At 39.9% G+C, this 24,864-nt stretch overlaps 1 protein-coding gene across 1 annotated transcript; it reads right to left on the minus strand.

The window, feature by feature from the left end:
* Positions 1 to 239: 239 nt before the first annotated feature.
* On the minus strand, positions 240 to 23,990 carry Tusp (WD40 superfamily protein Tusp). Its single transcript, XM_072903289.1, has 15 exons — positions 23,105 to 23,990; positions 17,071 to 17,238; positions 8,400 to 8,582; positions 7,458 to 7,565; positions 6,938 to 7,094; positions 6,549 to 6,820; positions 6,333 to 6,421; positions 6,073 to 6,207; positions 5,547 to 5,967; positions 5,285 to 5,462; positions 3,557 to 5,207; positions 3,335 to 3,448; positions 3,032 to 3,260; positions 2,734 to 2,913; positions 240 to 2,646 (listed from the first exon to the last, which is right to left on the minus strand). Exons 1-15 carry the CDS (start codon positions 23,198 to 23,200, stop codon positions 2,530 to 2,532), a joined length of 4,098 nt encoding a protein of 1,365 aa, XP_072759390.1. The 5' UTR covers positions 23,201 to 23,990; the 3' UTR covers positions 240 to 2,529.
* Between the last annotated feature and the right edge of the window lie 874 nt (positions 23,991 to 24,864).

The raw sequence follows: 24,864 nt of genomic DNA on the forward strand, positions 1-24,864 counted from the left end.
CGCGAAGGATGCAATATTTTTACAACAAATGAGATATGTTCGAATCGGATGACGTGAGATGAGGTGTTTAAATGATGTGATGAGACACGATGAACGGTACAGAATTATCCTCCAATCGCGCGCGCATTCCAACTTCTGAATACACTTCTGAGATTTCATTTAAACAATCGTCTCCTTTCATTTCCACTCCCTTCCCCCTTTATTCGAGAAAATATGCTATCCATGTGCCTGTTGTCAAGCTCTTTCAATGGTATTCAAAAGTTAGCGGGGTGTGTGTATATATAGACGCGAGTAACTTTATATCACCCCGGTGTAATTGTATTAGGGAAAACTTTCTATTAAATGCAAAACGCGTGCGCTCGCGAATGAAAGAGAAAAAAAAAGTCCGCACTCGGAATATAAAATCTTTCCTTCCATCGTTATGAGAAATTCGCGAACTCATATACTTACGATTTAAATATCAGACAAGTTTCAGAAAAAAAATTCTTTCACATTCTCTCCGACACAATATATTCAATAGACTTTCGCGATTAAACTTTTCGAATCATCCACGTCACTGCACGAGTTCGCGATTCTCGTCATAACGTTACGTTAAAATAGCGCTCGTTATGATTACTTGCTGCGGATTACGAGAGTGTGGAGTAATATGTAGGAACGACTAGAGGACCAATCAATCGATCTACCGTCAACACTTTGACGATCAGTGCGAATGGCGGGCGAAAGTTTCTAAAACTGTGTGCTGTCATTAATGGATAATGAATCCGTCTCAAACGGAGCGGATGTAGATTCGAAATGGTGCGACTCGCGGTGTAAAAAAGGCATCTGAATCCGGATTAATGCCGTTAATTAAATAAGAACTGGACGAATTAGTCACGTCAAAAGTTAATAAAAATAATACATTTTGAGATTCATGAATTTGACATTTTACCTAAAACACTTTTAGCCGCTTAAAATGTAAAATTAATAATTAATTTGTGAGTTAAAATCAAGATTTGTGCAGTAGAATTAAAATTTTTATTTTCATAAATTTTCGGTGATTGTAAAATTTTCATAATACAATCGCTATAAAAAAGTTAATTCGCTATAAAATAATATTTACGACTTTTGTGATTAAGTTATATTCTACAGGGCAAATCTTTACTTTAATTTTGCTTTGGCTTACAAATTAAATTAATTATTAATTTTATATTTTAAAGGACTAAAAGAGTACTTTGCGCAATGTCAAACTCATGAATCTCGAAATGTGTTAGATTTATTAATTTTTCATGTAGCTAATCCGTCCAATTTTTCCTTAAACGAGTGGCTGCGGATGTGAGAAAATATGATCTTATGAGACGTTACGTAATTTAAGATCCGGGCGCAGAGCGGCGAAGAGGAGCATCGAGAAACAATTCTGCATCGCGCGGATCGAGCAGATTGCGAGCGGGAATCTTGTCTCTTATGCCGTCATCGAAATTTTTGCACGCTCGGCGAATTTTTTGTCGACGACGAACACTTTGCGCTACTGTAGTAGGTACGATCTCGTTCACGTCGTCCTTTTTGTATCGACAAAGCGAGTACCAGGTATGATGACTCGTACGATTTATCTCGCGATGCATATACACTCGCTCGCGCATAAACACACTCGGTGCATACTTTCGCTCTGACTTTTCGATATTTCGCTCTCTCCTTAGGATTAGTCTGCCCCGTTATCTCATTAATGGCGAAGACAGGCCGGACGTCAAACATTACGTTACAATCGTTACTCTTATTATTGTTGTTATTTTTATTATTATTAGCGCTATCATTATCATTACTATTATTATCGTTATTTTTATTATACGCGTTAAGAAACATTTAATTGAACAACATGAAACACTCGCCCGTGTACGTGCGAGTCTGTCAATATATAATATTTATATTTATATTTATATTTATATTTATATATATATATATATGTGTATATAAAATTCGAATACACACACTCGGCGAAACCGCAAAAATGAACGAGGTAAACCGTCAACAGCGTTACTAGACTCCAACGTGTCGCATAAACTATACAAAATGAGCGCTCGAAATTGGGAGAAACGAAATATTTTGGACGGTACGATGAAGAAGCATTCAACAAAACATAGCTGCCGACACAAAATCTTTGTGTTCCACTCAAATTCAAATCGCTCGCAACTGCACTCGCGAAAATTAGCGTATATTTTTCACCGCGCATCGTCCTCGAAACTTGCGATTCGCCCACGTCTTAATTAATTATCTTCTCATCCTGATTACGCGATCCTTTTTACCACGGTAGGATCGATGGTGTGAGTCGGAAATTAATCGCTCGGCCATTATCGTCTCGATAATTATATCCGTCGATACGTTATCTCGGACAGTTGGTGAACGGAATTCCGTGATCTTGATAATTATTTTAAAGGCCTCGCGCAAGAGCTTCATTCTTAAAGATCGAACTCTCTCGGATTCTCAACGCGCTCTCAGACACGTACTTCGCAGAGTTTCTTTTCCATCGTATAGTTTAAACGTGTCGGAGAGCGATAGTTACTTAAGTCGTTGCGTGACGTTCGCCAGAGCGACGGCGAATGCTTGCAAAGCGCTGAACGGATACTGGAAATCCAACGTGTACGCGTTGCCGTCTATTCTTCCGAACTGCATTACCTGAAAAAAAAAAAAAAAAAAATGACAAAAATATATTTTACAGCCAAATCCTGAGAGGCTAAGATCTTGAGAGGAATGCGTCCTTACCTGTCTACCTCTGAACTCGATCTGAAAGTTCTTGGCGCTTTCCTGAGTCACTCTACCGCCGAAATCGAGCTGATACACTTGGCTGGACTCATTCCACATGGGCGCCTTATTGTGCATCACGAGTTGTGCGTCGCGTCTTATCGCTTCCGGCTTGGAAATTCCCGCTCCTCTTTGCTTGAGCTGTAAATATAACGCCTATATTTCGATATCGTTTTCCCGCGTGCTTTTTCCAACCCGATACACTGTGTTTATAAAGACATACTCTCTTTCGGAAGTCGAAAATATTGGCAATACAAACCTTCTGACGTAATTGAGCCTTCTGGAATGTTTCTAAATCTCGATAACTCGTCGTCGACGAGGAATCGTCCTGAAGAAGACCCTCCTCGTCTGAGCTTTCGCCACGACTCTTTCGCATCCTTCTGCTTAACAATGGACTGGATAAAAGCCTTCTACGGATCGGAGAAGCCGATGCCGGTCTCTTGCCTTTCTTAGACGGTGCTGGACTACTCGGCGAACTCCTCGGCAATCTGTGTTTATCGAGCAGTTACAAATCAAGTTGTAATAATGTAAGTACATACATATATCGATACGATATAACTACCTCGATGATGGCCGAGGGGAAGGAGGTGGCAAGGAATGACTGTCGTCGAAATCTCGAAGTCTCGCGGCGAGACCGTCGAGCGACGAGACGAACGATCCGCTCGGACTCGATCCTCTAAAGTACAATCAGCCTTTTTATTATTTGAATTTCAAGCGCAAAAGTAGCAGTTTTCTTTTCTCGAGATATAATACGATACAAATTTTTCGAATTGATTATACTGACTTGACGGGTGACGCGACAGCTTGCGGTTGACTCGGCTTCTCTTCGGTTTGAGTCTCGTGAGTAACGTGTCCGTTGCTCTCCTCGCGTTTGTCAATAATCTCACGCGTCGTATCTTTCGGCGGTCCCGATTCGTCACATTTGACCGCGCTGTCCTCGGTGACCTCGGAATTGTTTACTGCCCCTGTCGTCTCTTCCACATGTTCCGGCAGTTGCGGCGGGGAGGCGATTTGCTCGTTGCTCGGAAAAATATCGCTAGAATCCAGACTCTTGGATTTGCCGCAATTGCGCAATCTAGGTGGCTTCGAGCTCGGCTGACTTACGTCGAGTTGCGGCTGAGGCTTGTTCCTTTTTCGCCGTTTCGTTTTTCGCGACACCAATACCAGTCTTTTATTCGGCGCGTCTCTCCGCAGCATTCTCAATGCCACGTCGCACGGCACTAGTTGAGCATCCACCAGGTCTAAATAACCGACGCTGCAACTCCTGACGATCGAGTCGTTGGAGCACATCGGACCGATACTGATCACCGTCGAGGTTCTGTGAACGCCGCGCGATATTCCCGTATCGCCGCAACCGATATCGTCGTCGCTGAATCGCATCAGATCCTCGTCGAGCTTAACGACACCCGTCGTTCCGGCATTCGTCTTGCCGTAACACACGTGACACTTGGAATCCTTCGGCTTCGCGAAACACTGCGAGCACGACGATCCGAAACACTGTTCGATGTTCTCCGGAAACTGATAGGAACACGCGGCCGATACTATCCCGTGTACGCCGTTTTTATTAACAAGTAGACTCGCGGCTTGTCCGATCTGAGAAGAGCTATTGTTATTCGACGACGTCGCATTAAAATTTGCCCCGGTATTTTGATTATTCTTACTATGTACAAAACTGTGAGCGCTCTGCGACATCGCGGATTGATGGACGGCGTTGCTCGCGCACGCCATATTATTTAGACCGTTCAAGTATACAGCCGGAGTACAGTCGACATTCTCGAGGCCATTCGCAACCGGGCTCTGCGAAATCGAGTATCGACTGCTCGATGCTTCCGCGGCCTGACCGTTTTGCATGGAAATGATGCTAGCTGGACAAGTGCTCGACGTCAGGCACGGCTTCTCGTCCGACGCGATCTGATTGAGCTTGTTGTTTTCGAGTTCCTTCTTCGTCGCCACGCCGGACTGTTGAACGTCCGCGAGAACATTCTTCATCCTTTGAATACTATTGGCGTAATCGGCGCCCGCGTTAGACGTCGCTATCAACGTCTGTGTAGGCGCGACCGCGTTTTTCGGTGACTGTAGAGCCGGCACGTCGCAGCATCGTGGCGGATTGTGTCTCGGTGGCGTACGATAGGTGTTGGTGGGAGCATTTCTAATATTTTCGTACAGATTACCCATGTCCTGCAGATCTACGTACGGCACGTACTCGCTTTCATAGCTCTCGATCTTCCCCAACGACGTCGGCAACGTCTCCGTCGCCAGGAACTGATTTGACATTTGCGACTTGGGTCGACTCGGATGATTCAGACGGGCGTTGCGAGGTGTCATGGGCGCGATCGGCGGCGGTTGCGCTTCCGGGGTGGTTCGTGAACTCGATTCTTGATACGATTCCTCCTCGTCCTCGGAGAATAGATTCGGATTGAACGTCGGATCCGGACCTATCGTGACAATTGTATCGTGATAAGCTTTTATAAAAAGAAAGAAATGAAAGTTATGCAGAGCTAGATGGAATTACCTGCAGGTAGATCGTCTCGAAGCTCCGTCATCACGAGCGTCATTTGCCTGGGTTGCAAGTGCAGCAACGACGTTCGATAAGTCACTTGACCTAGGTTCGCGGGAATCGAGTCCGCCAGGCCGTGAAACTTGAATTTCGTGCCCCAGATGTTCGACGTTACTTCGACCAGTCTCGCGTGCTGCGATCAAAAATACCCTTTATAATGTTCCAATGCCGTGTTTTATAGCACTTAATATAAATACGAAAATGAATATTGTATTACCTCTGGCAAAGTATCCACGTATGTGAGATCATTCGACTTCTCCTCTCGCTCCGTCGCTTCGTCGCTCGGTCTCTCGTCTCTTTTCTTTCTGTTCTTCTTCCGGTACCGGGGCGATCCGCATAAATCCGCAGTGTCCTTCTCGGTATCCGAGCCATCACTATACGACGGACACTGCGACATGTCGTCGAACACTTGCAGAGTCTCCTGGCTCTGCGGGTCAAATATCACAAATTCGGGCCGGATTTTGCTGGTCCGTCTACCTTTCAAAAGTGGCACAAGACCGCCCAGATATTCTAGATACAGCGTGTAACACGGCACAGGCTCGACGGCGTGTCTGAGCATGGTGCAATGTAACCGGCTACCTCCGGGCGGTGGCCTCGACACGAAGCGTCGCAGTTCTCTCGGTTCCGGCACTAAACATCTGAAAGGAACGCACGAAAGATGCGATTACGTGTAACATTTCTTCTTCGTCGGGATATTTTGGTCTTTGACGGTCAAAGAATTTCAATGAAAGCTTTTTCTTTACCGTATCGTGTTAGCAAACAGGGCGGCTACCGAAGCTCTCAATCGCGGCGGTAACGGAAGCTGTTGAACATTGGACTCCCTCGTGAGAGCCGCTCTCACCGCTAGCCTCGACAGTAGTTGTAACGAGCCCACTCTCCTGCAAGAAACAACACCTACTTGATTGTCATCTCATTATATCATCACTCCGATAACTCTCAAAGTGTCATTCGCATTAGGAATCTGCATTCGCGAAAACCTGATTATGTCGAAATGAGAAATCACCTGGAGACCCAAGCGGCGTGGACGCGCGCCCCGGTCGCTACGAAGAGTCGCCTGTCATTGTGTCCCCATGTCAGTGCCGACACAGGGCACTGAAGTGCGCGTGAAGTTGTGAAAAAAAAAATCGTAAAGATTAATTATTTATTCGCATAGAGCGACTTTAGATAGATAAACTTTAGGTAGATAGACAGAGAGGAACGAGCATTCTTTCAAACGTACTTGCGTGTACGGAATCTCAGTCGTGTATACGAGAGTACCGTTGACCGAGTAGAACTTGAGCAGATTCGTGTACTCCAGCGGACTTCCCGGGTGAACGTGTTCGGACTCCTTCGTGCCTGCGATAGCGAGCAGTTTTCTAGAATTGCTCCACTCGGCATGCAAAGGCGGCTTCAGGTTGCTGCGTATCGTGATGGGCGACACGTCGTCGAACGATCGTAACATGACGATGTTGCCGTCGGCAAGACAAACGGCTAGGACGTAATTCCGGTCATCTGCGCTTGCACATACATCACCATAAATGCGTGTGCGACAATTTATCTCGATCGGTGCTTTTTTCCCGGACTTAAAAATTGATAGAATCTCGAGCGTCTAAAAGCTGCGATTGATACCTTTCTGAGATCGGTCACATGTCTCATCCTCCTCCATAGTAAATTTCTCGGCGCTCCATGCCATCGATGTGACACCGGCCGCTAATTGTACCTCTGACACCATAGCCCCGTGAACGTCCATCACGATTAACTGACCCGCGGTCGTCCCGAAATAGACCTTTCGTTATAAATGACAGATGAAAGGTGAATAATGTCATCTTATTTTTTTTTATCGGTGTCCTATCTAGAGATGAAGATATTCTCATCGGTGATAAAGAGAAAGCTTTTAACTCGCTACTGGGTTGCTGTCAAAAATGATTGAGTATAATATTGCGCCACAATGCCAAGCAAGAGTGCTTCTATCGGGAAAGAATATATCGTATTTCACGTATGCGATATAACGCTCGTGTTCCGCCTAATCTTCGATGAAAACGCATAAATATTATGAATGGTCGATTGTTTTTGTTTACCACAATTACGATGTTGATAAATTAAAAAGTCATGCAAGAAAAAAAAGTAAGATTAAAATTTTTTTTCAAACCTGCTGATCGTCCGGAGTCCAAATGCCGCAGGTTATCGTCGCTTTGTCGTTGAGCATCGACGACCAATATCTTTGACCGGCGACACTCCCGACCAGTACGAAACCATCCTGCAATAAAACATTGCATTCTCCCAACTGATACTCTGTAGAAACGTGCGCAACGCGTTTACGACGAGAGATCGTAAATAAATACATAAACCTCTGAAGTCTTAAAAAGAGCGCGTCTCTCGACGCGTTGAATGGAACGTGCTTTGAACTGAATGGCGACTCCATATCGATAAAATAAATAACCAATCGACTTATCGATGTTGATTTAACGAAAACAGAGATTATTTCCTCTTTGTTATATATATATAATTATACTTTTAAAAATATGTTACATTTATAAATAACATTATACATTAAATTTATAAATAAATCTATTATATTAATTTTTCTTTTTTATAGTAAGATATTGTGAAATTATACACAGAAAAAAAGTAAATGTCAAATCAAAACTTTTATACTCATATGAACGCGTTCATTGTTTCATATATATACGCAACAATTTATAATCTTAGAAGAATTTAAAAATTTTTAATTTTAACTATATTATAATCTTATTTCAATACTACAATTGTCATTTCAAGAATAAAATAATTAGTTTAACTTTAAAAAAATTATAATCTTCGATTTGAACATGTGTTATTTTCTATCCAACATTTTTCCTCTCCATTCAAGAAAATTAATCTTAAATAATAAGAATATATTTTTTTTGGTTAAACTATATAAAATGTCTTCATCCAAGCAAATTTTTTTTATTTAACGCAATATAATCTCATTTCAAGATTTACATTTTGAAACTAAAGATATTGTCAAAGTAAGAATATTCTTTTTTTCTGTGTAACTCGTGAAAAAAATCACGGTTATTGTTTCGTAAGCTCAACAAATATTGTAATTTACCCTGTAACATATAAGAGCCATGCGACCGTCGTGAGACCAAGAAAAATGCGTAACAGGTGTGCTTCTGTCGTTGATTAATTCTATACTCCATCGTCCGTCGTATTTTATCCAAACGAAGATTACACCCGAACTGTCGCACGAAGCCAGTTTCTGATAGGGTTCGTTCCATTTGACAAGTATCACCTGCAATTAGACAGGCGAAATTTATAAGCTGAAGAAGTCTAAGAATTATTAAAAGTGTCGAATATGAAATGAATCTGTCAGACATTATTTTTTCAATTTTCTATCGATGTTCCGCAAAGATAATTTTAATGTTCTACACGTTGCCAGCTTTAATATAATACATTACCGTAAATTGATCTCCTGTATTTCATTTTAAGCTCTGTAATAAATTGTATAGGTTCTACTCAACAAACTTATAACAATAAGTCTAATTGGTACCATACCAGCGTTCTTGATGAAAATTTATCATTCTTAATCAGAATCATTCCATCGCTTATTTCTTATAATTAATATAGCTAAAATAATTAATATATTTGATATTAAAATATCGCTTTACTGCTGTTTTAATTACGAGACGTAGTTTCGAACGTGCATAACTTTTTCGATAGATAAACCCTGAAGGCTTGAAAGGAAAGGATTAAACCTTCGAAAAATGTAATCAAAAATATTTAAGGAGATTAAATCAATCATTCAAGGAAGGGAATCGTGACCTTTGTTTTTAAGAGCTAATCTCACGCTGTTGGTGGTTAAGGTAAGTCTAGCATAGGTCGTAGTAGAGACGTGCGCGGAGATATCCACGAAGTGTCATTGCTCCATCGTCGATCGATTGCCTTCTATTGCGGTGACGAGCGAACGCGCCTATAATATTTTTATCTTGCTGATACGGCAAATAGAAGTTTATCGGAAAATTAATTTCTAGAATAAAAATGTTAGATAATTCACACTGTGTACTGCGCTCGTTGACTATTTATATCTCCGCGAATTATAATTAATTAAGTGTAACAAGCAAAAATAGATAAAAATAAAATTTAGAAAGATTTTTTAATTGCTCAAATTTATTATGCATATCTTGTAATTTGTAATAATCGTTATATTTTAGATTTCTTCTTTTATCTCTCCCTCTCTTTCTCATGTTTCACAAATTTTTAACTTTTAATAGATTTTACAATGTCTCAGAAAAAAGTTACAAAATAAAACATAAACTCTATAACATTTTTCTCTTCAGCTCGAGTGCCACGTTATCTTTTTCCAGATTTTTGAAATGCATGATAGATTAATGTTTCTATCCGCGAAGCTTTGATACGATAGTCTATATTCTTTAAAAGAACGGAAAATGCGAAAGGGTGAGCTGCGAAAAATGAGAAGGTGGATGCTGTATACTTGACGTGTATGACAAGATGTACAAGAATATGTGCGCCTGCACACATATTTACACGTGCGTGTACGTGTGTATATAACATATATAAAAGAGAAGAAAGTTATCGGTGCTCTCTCCTAGAACAATTTTCTACCATGTGTCGTCGTACAGCTGAATCGTTCTGTGATTGATTAATCTGCAAGTTGCTGCAAATTTATCTTTCTCCTGGGAAAATTGGTGCTTTTTCAAATATAACAAATGTAAAAGTCGCGTTGTGTGAACGTAATAATGGAAACCATTTTTTTCTCACAGATTAACACAATACACATACACGCAAACTTTCACGGCGTCATTATATTTAATCATTGACATTCGAGGGTTTTATTTAAATCAGACCGAAATGACATATTATCCGCATGGAAAAATCTTATTAAGAGAAAATACTTGAAGAAAGTTTTCTCCCTTCTGATTTTAAGCGCGATTCCATCCGAGCGAAATATCGTCAATGAACGAAATTGCGTTACGATAAGCTGGTCTCGCTTGATGGGAATAAACGGGATTTTCCGTGTGCTCTCTATAGGTGCAATAAAATCTGTCTGGGGACACAGGTTGTAAATTGTGGGGACATGATCGTGCGAGAAAGTCGCTGATAGTGCGAGCGTGCTGATCGATACAAGGGCCTTTGTGGATGTTTTCGGATTTTCTCGCGATCGTGCCGAATCTGAGATTGTGGAATACATCCCGGGAACATGTTAGAATTCGCAACTTTTTTAAATATATATATATATATATAAAATTTTCTCTTCCTTCTATGCACATGTTAAATTGTGTGCTAAATGCGTTTACTTCAGTTTGGATTTTTAATGTTGCATGTTTCAAAATTTGTAGATTGGAAGGCTAGAGAAATTGAGAAGAACCGTGTTTCTAGCGGGTTAGATTCGTCGTTTATAGGTGCACGATCGCTACGTACAGCTACAAATTGACGCAACGGTCTATTTTGAGCGACGGAGATGCCTGCTCTCATAATCGCATTCTATGGAGCGAACGGTGGTATTATCAGCTTTTATATACACAGCACCCCCACACTTTTGCTATGCACGCACCACCGCATTGGCCTAGGCGCAAAATCACATTTTTCGTTTAATACGAATTAATCGTTGAATAGTGCTCCCTTGACTTTCCACACTTCTTTTGTCTCGTGTATAGCGTTCATGGAGCGAGAGAGAAAGACAGAGAGGGAGAACGCAACAGCGCGCCTGATAATTCGGTGTAATTGTATTTTCAAATGTAAAGGGCGGCGAATGAGACTGTAACAACGTGGTTGTCGCTACCTTTTTTTCCCCTCTCGCCCGTTAAGGTTCGTTGAGAGTTCTACGATCTGTAACGTATTGCTGTTTCGTATTTTGCCTTTTCCGTTTCGATGCAACCGTACAACTCCGGGAATGAAGAAGTTTACGCGAGCGGAAAGATGTAATTGAAATTATTCGAAAGAAATACTGCCTTTTTTTCGTTTCTCGCTATATTTTTTTCTCTTTCGCTTCTTCCGTGTAATTTCATCTCTTAATCTTTATTCCGAGGGGAAAATGCAAGTCTCGCGTTATAATGACATCAAGTTGTGTCTTCCATATCTCACTACCGTGCATTATTCACGCCAATTTGTACTGTAGAAATGCATATTGATAAAGGATGGAGGACGAGGAGAAGAGTTAAATTTCTTCTCTTCTCTCTTTCTCGAAAATATATTACAACCTTTCTCGCCAAGCCGCTACTTTTCGCCCCGAAAGCAGGGGCAGATCGTCACGTAATCCTTTGACTGCTAATGCATTGCGGTAAAGACTGCAGCAAGTGCCAGAGCCTCGGCAAGCTCGTTTGGTAAATCAATGATGCTCCTTTTTACACTCGTTCTTTTTCAGTGTCAAGGTAACTCCACGCGCGTTTGCGTATCCCACGAGAAATATTTCCTCTCTCCTTCTCTTTATTTTTTCTCGTCATGTTCTTTTGGCTCAATTTCTCACCTCATGATTTATGACGAATCCCTCCGTAAACCAAAATTTACACTTCTCTACGCTCGAAAATTCCTACATTACTTATACATATATATTGCATGTACGGCATATTTTACGAGAGAAATAAGATGAAAAGCGCGTAAACAGAATATTTTTTTTTTATCTTCATGGGCGAAGTGTTTGACTGTTAGACTTTAAATGAAAGAATGTTTGAGGCGATAATGTAGCCGGTTTAATATAAAATAAAAATTTAATAAACAAAATAGATATCTTTCTCTTTTAGAAGTTATCTCTTCCTTCTTCGGAGTAATGCTCGAATATTTATTGAGATGTTATAATTGCCGGAACATGCAGATAAACATGTTAATTCTGCGTGTGTGCGCTTTTAAAATTGCCGATACATAGTATCTTCATTTATTGCATCAATTCGCGCGCACGTTTTACCCCCATTGACGCTACCTCACGTGCTCTTCCGCCATCGAAATACTGCCGGTTCGCGATCAAAGTGTATTGAGTCCGCCGGATGAATAATTTATATGTATAATACAATATCGTCCGTTTAATATTCCACAGAGTTGGTCCACCAGCACGATACGCTCGTTTTAACGGCCCTATTCTGAATGTTAGACCAAAGTACTTGGTACACTTATCCCCGAGAGATTAGCGGGCACGTAGTTAGCAGGGGTTCTGGCATTATGTTTTCGTCGGGGTTCCACTCATCTCGAAATCTCACCAGCGTTACTTATACACGAGAGGGACTCCAACAGAGGACTAATGATGTTAGCTCGTAGAAAAGAAATATCTTGGCCAACATCAAAGTTTCATTTCTTCCGCGAGTAACGCGGCATATTACATCCTCAGGACGGATCTTCTTTTTGATTCGGATGATAATATTAAAACTTAAAATCAACTTAGACACCATGCGCCAAGAAAGTCTAGTTAGAATCCGGCTGAAAGCCGGACGAAAAGAACACGTGAATTTTTCATCATCCATGGATATGTAGGAAGTTTTCAATGTGCGTAGAGCTTTCCACCTCCTATCTCTATTTCACTACCCTAGGCTGGAAGGGAGTCAAAAAAAAAAAAAAAAGAGAGAAAGACATAAACCAATGGAAACCAGTTGATCGTGCAATTGCGCGTCGCGGAAAATGCGGAAATTGTCAGCGCTCGAATAAGTGACAGTTACTGTATAAGGAGCGCAGATATAATCGCGCTATCGATTCGAGGTCCGAACGCGGCTGGTACGGCCTAGAACAGAAATAACTGAAAATACAGCCCTATCGCCGCACAAGTCGCCGACGGCAATCTAAAGAAAGAGGGACTTGTGTTCCGAATTGCGTCAAGCCAAATTGCCTTCTCTCCTACCATTTCAGAATACCAATTATAACACGGAGGATTTTTATTGCGGCACAAGGGCTCGTTATTTATCCTACAATATATATTCGAGAAGCGCGCCGCCCTCTATTTTTAGACAATGACGATGAATAGATATAGAGTGTTTAAATAAAAGGTGAAAGAAAGAAAGAGTAACGTTCCATCTATAAAAGAGAAACGTCCCTAGACAAATAGTTGTAGCCGCGGAAATGGAAAGTTGAGAACCGCGGTCTTAAAACAGCACTGCGTGCCAGATCGATACCATGGCGGCTACTACCCTTAAACTCTGAAATGTGGACCGAAGTATTGTGGACACAAAATTCCAAGGTTTCGACGTTCGTCGTCGTAATTACGTATATACGAGAGAGAGAGAAAAAAAAGACAGGAAAAGAGCAAAGACATTAAGAAGTAAAATGAAAGGCTTTTTATACACGCGAATCGCTCGAGCGGATAATCGAGAGGGTGAACTGTCAAAAAGTCTCTTTCCATCGGAATCTCACTTGCATATATGTTAACTTTTGACCGTGAACGAACTTTAACTCTTCGACTTCGACTTGTTCGACATTCTAGTTTTATATCGCGAAGAATATCGCACACAGTCGACTTATCTATCTAGCGCGAGTGCATAATTCATGCGTATAAATTATAAATCGACATGACATAACGAAATACGAGTCTTCGACTCGTTCTACCTTTGTCCCGACCTGCTTTTTCTCGCCTGTCAAGATCGTTTCCTTCGTATATGCACTTTGAGTAAGGCGATCGCCTCTCGTGCCTGCGTGTCGGTCTCGCGTTGACTTATTGACTGAGGTCCGTTAAACGAGGCGAAAGGTCCGTGGGGTCCGGGAAAGTTAACAGATGAACACAAGGGGGACACGTGAGCCGATAACACACACGCACACACAGATCAGGCAGACATACACGTCGTGTGCACGCGTGCCGCTATCGTGTCCGGAGCAGGCGCCGATGGGCGGGGGAGCTGATCTCGATTTAATTAACGCCGGTTTAAATGCCGTCGAATAATTTACCAGCAGCTTCGAATACCTCATAGCCGAGTAAAGTATTTGATCTCATGAGATGAGTTTGATACGAAATAGTAGAATAGAGTCTGATAGTACGGTATCCATCGGATAATCTGTTGGTTTCGTTTGATTAAAATATCTTTGATATTTTTCGCCGACTAGTGGAATTATATACTCGAGCCGTTTCATCGCCTAAAGGAATGTCTGCTCAAGAATGAACACCTCCTCGAATGGACGACGAGCGAGGGACAGATTCCTCGCGCGAACGCGCCAACGTCTCATTTGTCACGTCACGTGGAGTGCGTTGGCAATGCTTACGTGCAATCCACGACGCCTACCCTCTCTCCTCACATCCCGTTATCTCACGGAACCAACCCCTCAAGTAGAAGTGGCTCGTATCCATAAAAGATAGGGGCGAGAGTAAAGTGCGCACCAGTGATCGTAAGTGCCAATGCGTCCGCACCCGTGAATACGTGTAGTGCGTTGCATCTGGGAGGGAATCTGTGTATCTCGGTGAGAAAAACATTGAAATGAAAAAAAGAAAAGGAAGAGAATTTTTGAATGGCGAAATAGAAAGGAAATAGCTCGGGTTTATCTCGCTGTGTATAAACCATTTATCTCTATATATAATGATCTTCGTATCTATAAGAGCCATATATATTATTCGTGGATTTACGGCGGACAGATGCCATTACTCGCGTTCTATTGTAATGCAAGTCTCCTTCCGCAGCGGGGAAAAGAGACGGCGAAGATCCGGGGAATGTTACGCGAACTTGGCAAGGAGGACCAGAAAACGAAAAGCTATACGTAATAACGCGCGAACATGAGGAAGGAAGGAAGAAAAGCAGGAAGAAGGGTGCAACCCCTGAGATTTTAAGCCGGTGATATTAATATTGGAGAAGCCGGTGAGAGAGACGAAGTAGCTTGACGTATATATACATATATATATATATATATATATATATATATATATATATATATATAGGAGACTCTGTAGTTGTGAAGTCGTACGACGTAGGTAGGTAGGTCTATGAGCACCTGCAGGCAGTTTGTTAAAAGCGCACGTCACACGGCTTAATATCGATTAAGGGCCACAAAGGACTCCTGCTTCGCCCTGGCCGTTTACTATCGATACCGAGATTACACGAAGTTTCGGCCACGACGGCGCATACAGTTGCGATGTATGTATATTTGCGCGATACGCGTTACGAAACTATTAAATTGCTTCCTCCAAAATATTGGCAAACTTTGTAATTATTATCTGCAATACTCCGCAGGAAAATTTCAATCGTAGTGTTTACTCGATAAATCAATCGAGAATATAAATCGTTTATGATATGTGTAAATAATATTAATCGCTCATTTAATTTTATAATTAGCATATATATATAAATTGCGGCGTTTTATATATATATATATTCTAATAGAGAAAATTCATCATAATTCGATTTATATGAAAATATCAAGATTAATATTAATGTCACATGATATATCAAGTAATTTAAAGATAGATCGACCGCTGGTTGAGATGAAAATTACAAAGATTGAACTTTTTTTCATATAAATGAAAATGAACATTGTTGTATGTTTGATGTTTTAACTACAGCTCGATTAATTAATGACCTTTTTTAATACTTTTTAATACCGAGTTGATAAACGTAATTATTATGCTTTAAATTTAGACAATATGGCAACATTTTTTCTAACAACGATAAAGAAAAAGAATAAGTATCATATCATATTTTTTATATTTATTAAACACTTTTAAATAATATCTGATCAGCTGTGTTTAGTAAAAAATTTATAGTAAAAAGTTTTAAAGTGATTTATCTATCCCTTAAAAGTTGGATAGTTGAATCAATTTTAACGAGAATAGATGAACCAGTTTTAACGGAGATGAATCTCTATTTTAAATCATGTATTTTCAAATAAATAGATTGTAGGACATGTTATATACTTTTAAAATAAAGTGTTAAAATAAAAAGAATGTCATTCGGAAAATATCGGAAACTTATTAAAGGATGCTCGACTTATTAAAGAGAACATAATAATTATGACTGAATTTCAAAAGCATTTTGGTGAAATGAAATTTGACATCTATCTGTTCTATATATTATTTTAAAAGGAGAAACAGATCCTAATTCCTTAATTTGTGTGCTGTTTACTTTCTCTCTTTTGCTAAATAAAAATTTTTAGTTCAAAAAAGTTACAAAATTAAAAAGACGTAGGTTGACATTTTAGGTGGATATTAATTTGTAATTAAAAATATACTTGCTTCTATTCTATATAATTAAAAAAAGATGGTCGATCTATTCTCTGTGAAATTACTTGATATAATATATATATAATATATTGATTTATTATAATATTTGTCTTCTTCTAACGATTTAATACATCATCTCAGAGACTCCTATCTGCATCGTGCAACCATCCAGTAGTTTCTTTACCAATTTAACTCACACGCTCTATGACCGGTTTCCGCGACTGGTATCGAGCAGATAAAGTGTATACACACTGGCTGTTATTAAATGATAACCCTCTCGCGCTTCCTTCCATGATATTGCAAAGTAGCAGTGAATAGAATATTGCTCGCGTCGGAAAGACCTGATTTCCGTAGAATCGTATATACATAGCACTTGCTGAGCTCATTGCATCAGTCTGTAAATTACTATTTTGGTATCGTAAGATTTTTTAAATTACAGAATAGATATATAAAAAGAAAAATATTTTTTATATTAATAAAAATTGTCCTAAATAACTAAAACAAATCCAAAGTCTTAAAAAACAATGAAAAATACATTAAAATGGTCAAAGAAGAAAGAAATTAATTAATATCGATTTCGCTCAAACGTTCATGATGAGAGATTCAAGTTGACGACAAGAAGTTAAAGGAGAGAAGCGATACTCACTTCGCTACGATGCCCTCGGAGATTGTAATTTGCCCTGAGTGGAAGTTCGGCGGTTCTGGTGCGACAATGCGATGTAGTAAAAGTTACCCCTACCAAGCCGCGAGCGTTGCCAGTTGCCAGCCATCCTTCTTGGTAGTAATTTGTACGATCGAGCTTCCATCCTTCATCCTGGTAAACAAAAGCAGTCAATGTGTTAGTTATTCCTTCTCATAAAAAGTAACGTGAAATGTCATTCGCTCACGATAATTTATCGTGATTTATGATATATTAGCCTTGATATATTAGCATGATTTTTTTAACAATTCTGTCGAGGAACGATCATGATAGCTATCACACTCATTTTTAAATCTGTAACGACATAAATGGGACTATGAAACGCCAACATGTAGAATATCGTGACCTACTTTATTTAATGATTGAAATTGTTGACTCTAGAAAGCAGCTTAAATAAAATATCTCTGAATTTGCACGAATAAATTATCTACAAATGAGTTGTCATATGACATGAAAACGTATTCTAAAATGCATTTTCTAATGCTGATTCATTATTCATTCTACAGAATTTGTGATAAGAGTTTCATTAGAACATATGAGCTTTTGCTAAGTACATATAAAATTGATGGACAGCAAACAATTATGTTAATGATTAATTACTGCATTATTTATATCAGATAGCATCATTTTAGAAATCGACCAATTAAAATCGAAAATACTTCTCAAAATATTCCGTCCATTGGTTAGTACGTAATATTTTCAACTCAAACATGACATTGTCAGGCGACGGCTTCAATGTTAAAAAAAGGGTTTCATTCTCCAAACTTTATATACTATACATACATAGACATAATTATTTAAGACAGCCTGAATCCTTAGCAATATCGAGATATATATGCACACTACACAAAAACTTCTCAAGTTTATTTACTGTTTAATATTGTAAGCTTTCTCCGAATAGAGAATTTTTACGAGATTTTTGTAATATGAAAACAGGATTAAAATTATATTATTATGCGTTTTAGACTTCGGTTTTGGCACAGAAACCAATCGCAAATGCAGGAAATATTCGATCTGGATAATTTGCGTCTGTGTCCTCCCTCTTTGGCATCTTTCCCATCGATAGACGAATATCTACCCCTGCAATTCGCTGCAATGTCGAATACAATATTTTGAAAGGGCATTCAAATTTTACGTGTGACTTTTGATTAAAAAGAAAGTTTATCATTCCTTATATAATATTGAAAAGAAACATGTAGATAACAGGATAACAAAAGGTCAAGGAACAAAGAATATTTCTCTTTTTTCTGCGTATTTCTGGACTTTTCGCATTTATGTACATATATAAGATCACATCAGAGATTTCGAAGATATGATATAACATTCTTCTTGCCCATTCGTGTTTGAAGTTTATCTTGAATCCTGAAATATCGTGCGGAGGGCGGCGAGATAACGTAAATTATACGCACAGAATTTCATTAAAATTTCAGATTGAATTACGGTTAAAGTACACGTATACTTTGTGGTTCCTAGTAGACAAGTTCGCGTATTCCGACAGTATGCGTATTCATCGGGTTGCCGGTATAATTAAAGCATGATCTAACAAAGATGTTTTGCGTAGTCATAATGAGATGAAGTCTAAGAAGATAGAACTACGCTGAAACAAGAGAGAAAGAGAGAGAGAGAGAGAGAGAGAGAGAGCAGAGCTGGAGTAGCGATTATACGAGAAACTGAAAAGTAATTCGATAGGTAACTTTCGCAGACTACTATTCGCGAAACAATGAAAGTCAGAAGTGAAAACGCTGCGCGATCAAGCCTCGAGACAATAATCCTTCGCGATTGTCGCGAAAAACAAAAAATTGTGTCCCGCTCGTAAATCTTCGTTGCGTAGTCCTCGCAGAATCGCGTCCCGATTTCTATCATCGTGTCGAGACGAAATGTTTCGCAAACGCCACGCGCGTGATCGATGACCACGGGGGTGGTCTTTATTTGCAAGTCACAGTGATATAACAAATAGGGAGGAAAGAGCGGCAAGAGGATGCGGTGGAAGAGAAATCAACGGTAATCCAATCTTCGCGAACACGTTGGATGCAATTCGCGGAAAATGGGGGGCGAGAGGGGATGGTCTCAATTGGTGGAAATCGATGTTGCGCAAAGACGAGACGCTTTCGCGGAACGAACGCGACTCGCGAGCGGCCGCGATATTTTTTTTTTTTTTTTTTTTTTTTTCGTACCTTGAGGGAGAGATTTTAGGGCTCGAAACGGGTCGGTGCAATTTTCCGGCGAACAATAGCGCGTGGAGCAGCGGCTCTTGATATAATGACGTTATCAATTCGTGAGCGCGATTCACAATAAATGCGAGTATAATGGAAACGTACGCGGGACTGTGAATTATCTCGGTTAGCGCGTACACGCGACCGTGATTCACGTGAAACCGGCGCATTCTGTGATTCTCTGACGGATTATGAATTTTTTTTGCGACATCCTTTCCGTCTCTCATTTCAGAGAGGAAATAATATTATCTATTAAATTTTAAAAAGTTTAATTCAATAGATTTAATTTTTAATTCGCAGAATATCTTTTTTATCGCGAGATAATGAGAAAGATCGATCCTTGTTCACGACGTACGCAAATATGGTCCCTTCTAATGGACTGTCATACATACACATATTTTCCTGACGACCTGTTTTACAGAGACATGGAAAATTTATATAGCGTGTAAAGGCTTTCGGACATTGCCGATCGAGACCTCTGTTGTACATAAATTCATAAAAAATTGGTGTTTTTTGCCAGGAACCTCTATATCTTGCAGCAACGATCGTGTATGATCAGACACGACAAAGTATAGTTAACGAAACCGGGCAAAAAAAATGATGATATACTGCGTATCGATCGCGATTTCCTTCCCCGGGGACAGCAGACTCCGAGCGACTCGATCGAAATATTCGCCCTCTCTGCTAAGTCAATTATTTTTCCAGTAATTGCGCCCTCCTCCCCCCGTCTCGCTTCTCCATGGGTTTTCATCGCTCTTCTTCCTGCGTTCCGAGGGCCGGCTTCCGTCCAAATCGTTCATCAGCAGATTGGCAGTCTCCGGCGATGAATTAGAATAAACGCGAGACGAGAAACGTGCTCGTCGATCGAGAAGCACGATAACCGTAATTAATTCTGATCGATTGCCTCGTCCGAGAGTTCGATCAAATTAATCCCCGTTGTACGTCGCACATGTATATATACATATACATATATATATATATATATATATATATATATATATATATATATATACGAACATTGAACCGGAAAGACATCGAACAAATCGTCAGAAGGAAGACACAGAGAACTTAAAATCCTGGAGATGAAGTGTAACTTTATGAAAACGCGTTCATATGAAAATTATTTTCGAAAGCGACGTTTTATATCGAAAGGATATAAAACAAAAAAAAATAATTTTTTTATTTCTTAGAAAGAGGAAAAGTGCTATCCATTGGTTTTTTATATTAATTATAACTTCAAATTATTTTATTACATGTTTTAAAATCTTGAATTATATAAATATTGTAATATCGTAAAATTAATAAATTAAATCATTTGGGAAAATTATCTATAATCTATAAATATTTTTCAATTGTTTACTCAAATTTAAAAATTTTTCAATTCATTGAATGCAAATCTGATGTCAAAATTAAGAAGTTTTAAATCCATATGATAAAATAAATGTAAAAATTTTAAAAATTAAGAAAATATGTGTAATATCATAAATATGTACAATATAAAATAAATGAGTACAATATAATCGGATCTTTAGTATAGTGATAGATGAATTAATTATTGTAAAATGTGAAACAATAGATTTATTGTTTCATCATGAAGATTCTTAATTTTTACAACAAAGTGTGTCTCGAGGGATAAAAATTCATATAATTTTAGTTGGGGAGAAATAAAATATTTTAACTTGTCGCATACTGTAATTATAACGCGAGAAGTTTACAATTAAAATGGGTTTTTTACAATTTTAAATTTCTCACAATTGTAGCTTTTTAAAATAATATTAAGCAAACTACAGGGAAAACAATTATTCCTTTTTCCATTGAATCGGAAAGAGCCACGTGTAATCCTAAAGTCATTTACGCGCGCGGTGGAGTAAATGCAAAATTTCTTCGATGTGAAAAGAAATTTCGCGGTTACACGCCCACACTCCTTCCGCTAGGTGCACATGGTGCCAGTTCGTGTTTCTCGATGACCTCGGTAAGTGGCACGAAACAAAGCCCGTCGCGAGAAACTTGGGCACTCGTTAGTCGGTCCGTGAAAAGATCCACTCGAGACGCCAAGCACGATCCTCGTAGCCAAGTCAGATTTTACACCAAGACGAACCCTCTACTGTGAAATCCCTCACCCTCGCAACGTCGTCTCGTCCTTCTCCCTTCGCCCCCCTCCCCCCCCCCCGAACGTTCCTTGCAATGTGCACACCTCATCCTGATGGATTCCAATCTCCGTTGGTGGCTGTTTTGATGTGGTCGTGCGATTCTCGGCGTTATTGACTTTCAAGACTTCTCGCAAAGAGACTTTCTCGAAAATTGCCTCGCTAGAGAAATCACATATCTAATTGATTACATGTATGATCCGTACAGACGTTGGCTTTCGAGATACTCAAAGTCTGACATTCTATCGTTGTGCGATAGAGTTACGAAACAGCGAATTAATTAATTTTGGAAGATACCGCTCAAGTTCTCGTTTCAGGACTTGAAGCGGATACATAAGACTGTGAAGAGAGTTAACCGGTTATCTTATTTATCTTATTTATTTACTTAACTCGGATGTAAGATCAGGTTTTCAAAAATGTAGTAGGTATATAAACGTGTATATAAATATTATAATATAATATAATGGTAAATATGCATTATGGTACAATATAATTCTATTATAGAGTATAGTATAGTTCTACTAAAGTTGTAAGCAAACGAACGTGAACTAATTGTCCTAGCAGTTTCGCGCGAGACGAGACAAATTAATTTTGCACGAGTTTTCGCCTGAAGGTGAAAAGTTTTATCTAATCATCGTTTCTCCCCCGCGTTGCACGACAATAGCGAGATACTTATATGTGCGACAGCTGCATTTTTATTCATACTTATATACTGTTTTACTGCAGCGCGCCGGCCGCTGTTCGCGTTTATAATTTTGTTCCCTTCCCTTGTCGTCGTGAATGATGGACACGAATGTCACGAAATGAAATTTCATCGAATCAAGAATAAAAATTGATCGTCCCTGTCGCGATTGCAGAGATTTTTTCGGTATATTTCCGATCTGTTATCGATATATTACATAATCCGTCTAAAGACGGAATCTTTCCGACGATGTCGGCGCGATCGACATACAAAAATAACTACGGCCGATCTTGCGGTAGAATCTAAAAATTCTCTGGAGAGGAACCGAAACGGAGATAAACCTTTGCTTGTAAAGCGAGAGTTCTTCGTTGGCACGCAATACGCAACGAATATACATACATGCAAACTTATTCAACAACTTGCTCGCAAGAACTATTATCCGCAGCGCGCGCGTGTTATAATAATGCGTCGTCGAGTTGTTGCATAACATACGCTAATATGTTAATACGTATTATTATTAACGAGTATGAATAACGATATCATTTTACCTAATGACTTGTGGAACGTGATGCGATAAAATACATTTTTAGACTCTTGCATTTGCGCTCGATCAAATGCGTCGAATCTATCGCGCATAGAAATCGTCGAATTTTTCTTCCCGACAGTTTGACTGTCAAAGGGAAAGGCTAGAAACATATTTCTTCTCATATCCGTGTCTTTTAATGATAAATAAAGATCCATAAATACATGATAAAAAAAAAAATAAATAAATAATTAAAGTCAGTGCTCTCTTAAATATAAAATAAGAATAATATAATCGGCAATAAAGAGCAGGTAAAAAAAAAATATTTACATTGGAGAGACGATCAAGTAGAAGAGAATAAAAAACGCTGACGCACCTGAAATAATTTGATAAATTATACTTGAAAAAAATTTACCTCCGGCGACTCGTCCGGCACTTTGCCCATCCAGCTGAGCGACAGGATATTGCAGTCGCATTTGGCGTTGTTATTCTTCTCAAAGTGCAGATGCATGGTTGCGACGCGATCGGCCTTCCCGTCGGCAGGTCCATCAATCTATCGAATCGGCACCGTTTCCCGCGACACCGGATTGACCCGCGGCCGGATTCCACGTCGCTTTTTCCGCGAGCATCCTCGAGCGCACCCTCCTGCCTTCGTTCCGTGACGGATCCCGTGATCGATAATCGAATCACACAGTCAGCTCACACGTCAGCGCGCCCGCACGCGACCAGCGTGTGTCCCGCGGCCCAATCCCTCATGGTCACCCTCGTGATTTCAAAACCGGGAGGTACATATATAGCCTCCTCCTCGCCGAAGGGGCGGAGAGCGCGTCGCGAACGCGACGCGTCTATATCCCGCGATATCACCGCGGCCCGGGGAGCAGGATAAACCGTAGCCGCACCGTAATCTCGCGCACCACCGAGAGGAGAGAAACCACCCTTGGATTTCGCGCGGCTCTCACAATCAGTTTATCGCTGTTCGCCAATCCTCGATCATTTGTTTCTTATCACGACCGCCATTTTGCCGCCCGAGACGCTACTCCACCTTTCGGGGTTGCCGATCCCCGTGCCGCGCTTTACGTGCGGGTGGACGTGCGTGTGCCTCTCTCTTTCTCTCTCTCTCTCTCTCTCTCTCTCTCTCTCTTCCCCCTCTTTCTCTCTCTCTTTCCCTTTCTCGCGCGTGCTTCCAACGCGCGTGAGTATCCCCGACGCGAGCGTGCGTCCGACTGAAAGCTCGAAGCTCGAAGCTCGGCCGCGCGCGACCACCGCCACCCGCCACCGCCACCACCGCGTTCTCGTTTCTTCCGTTCGTCGCGTCGCTTTCGCACGACGAGCGTATTGATTAGAGCCGGCCGTTCCGCGAGACCGTCTCGCGCTCTTCTCCGGTTGCTGCATTAAACTCGCCGCGAGCTTTTCCGCGCCTCTCGCCGCGACCGGCGCGGAGCCGCCCCGTTTACTCTCGCCTCCATCGGTATCGTTTAAATCGTAAATCTAAATTCATATATTCATTTTACTACTTGAAAGTCAGTCTTTAGTCCTGAATACAGTTTTATTATATATTTCATATACTATTGTATACAATAATTAAATGAAATTTAATAATAAAAATAATAGCCACAACATATAAAGGCTCAATAAAATTTTAAATGTCAGAAATTTGGAGGGTTTTTTTTATAAATACTATCGGTCAAAATTTTGAAACACGACCGTGTCGGTATCTTTTTGCCAATATTATTAAAAAAAAAATAATACATTGTAAATTCTTTTTTACTGATACCGATATAAAATATCGATTTTAATACAGCAAGTTACTACGTGCTGTGAAATCGCGAGGGATAAAGCGAGGAGGGAGAAGACAAATTTTACGCCGCTTTAGATACATCGAAATTTTCATTGACAGTAGTCGATTTTTCTTTGCCTCTCACACTATCGATTCATGAACAATTGCGACTGAGACGATAATAAACTTATGTAATAAATTACACAAATATTTTTAAGAAGAAAAGTGTGGATATATCTCTTCAATGATCTTTCAAGTAGATTATTTTACAAAGATGTATTAATTAATTCGAATATGGTAACAAAATTAATAAAATGTTGAAAAAAAAACTTTCTATAAAATAAAAAATGTTTTCTCATTTTATAAATTTGAAAATAAACACTTGTAAAATCGACAGA

This window comes from Anoplolepis gracilipes, chromosome 12 (assembly GCF_047496725.1).
Source record: "Anoplolepis gracilipes chromosome 12, ASM4749672v1, whole genome shotgun sequence".
In the NCBI taxonomy this organism is placed as follows: domain Eukaryota; kingdom Metazoa; phylum Arthropoda; class Insecta; order Hymenoptera; family Formicidae; genus Anoplolepis; species Anoplolepis gracilipes.

Coding starts and splice junctions, on each gene's coding strand:
- Tusp (XM_072903289.1), bottom strand. CDS start 23,200: ATGCATCTGCACTTTGAGAAGAATAACAACGCCAAATGCGACTGCAAT. Junction 6,821..6,937: donor ATGTGACCGATCTCAGAAAG/GTATCAATCGCA, acceptor GTGCAAGCGCAG/ATGACCGGAATTACGTCCTA. Junction 3,449..3,556: donor GCTGTCGCGTCACCCGTCAA/GTCAGTATAATC, acceptor ATTGTACTTTAG/AGGATCGAGTCCGAGCGGAT.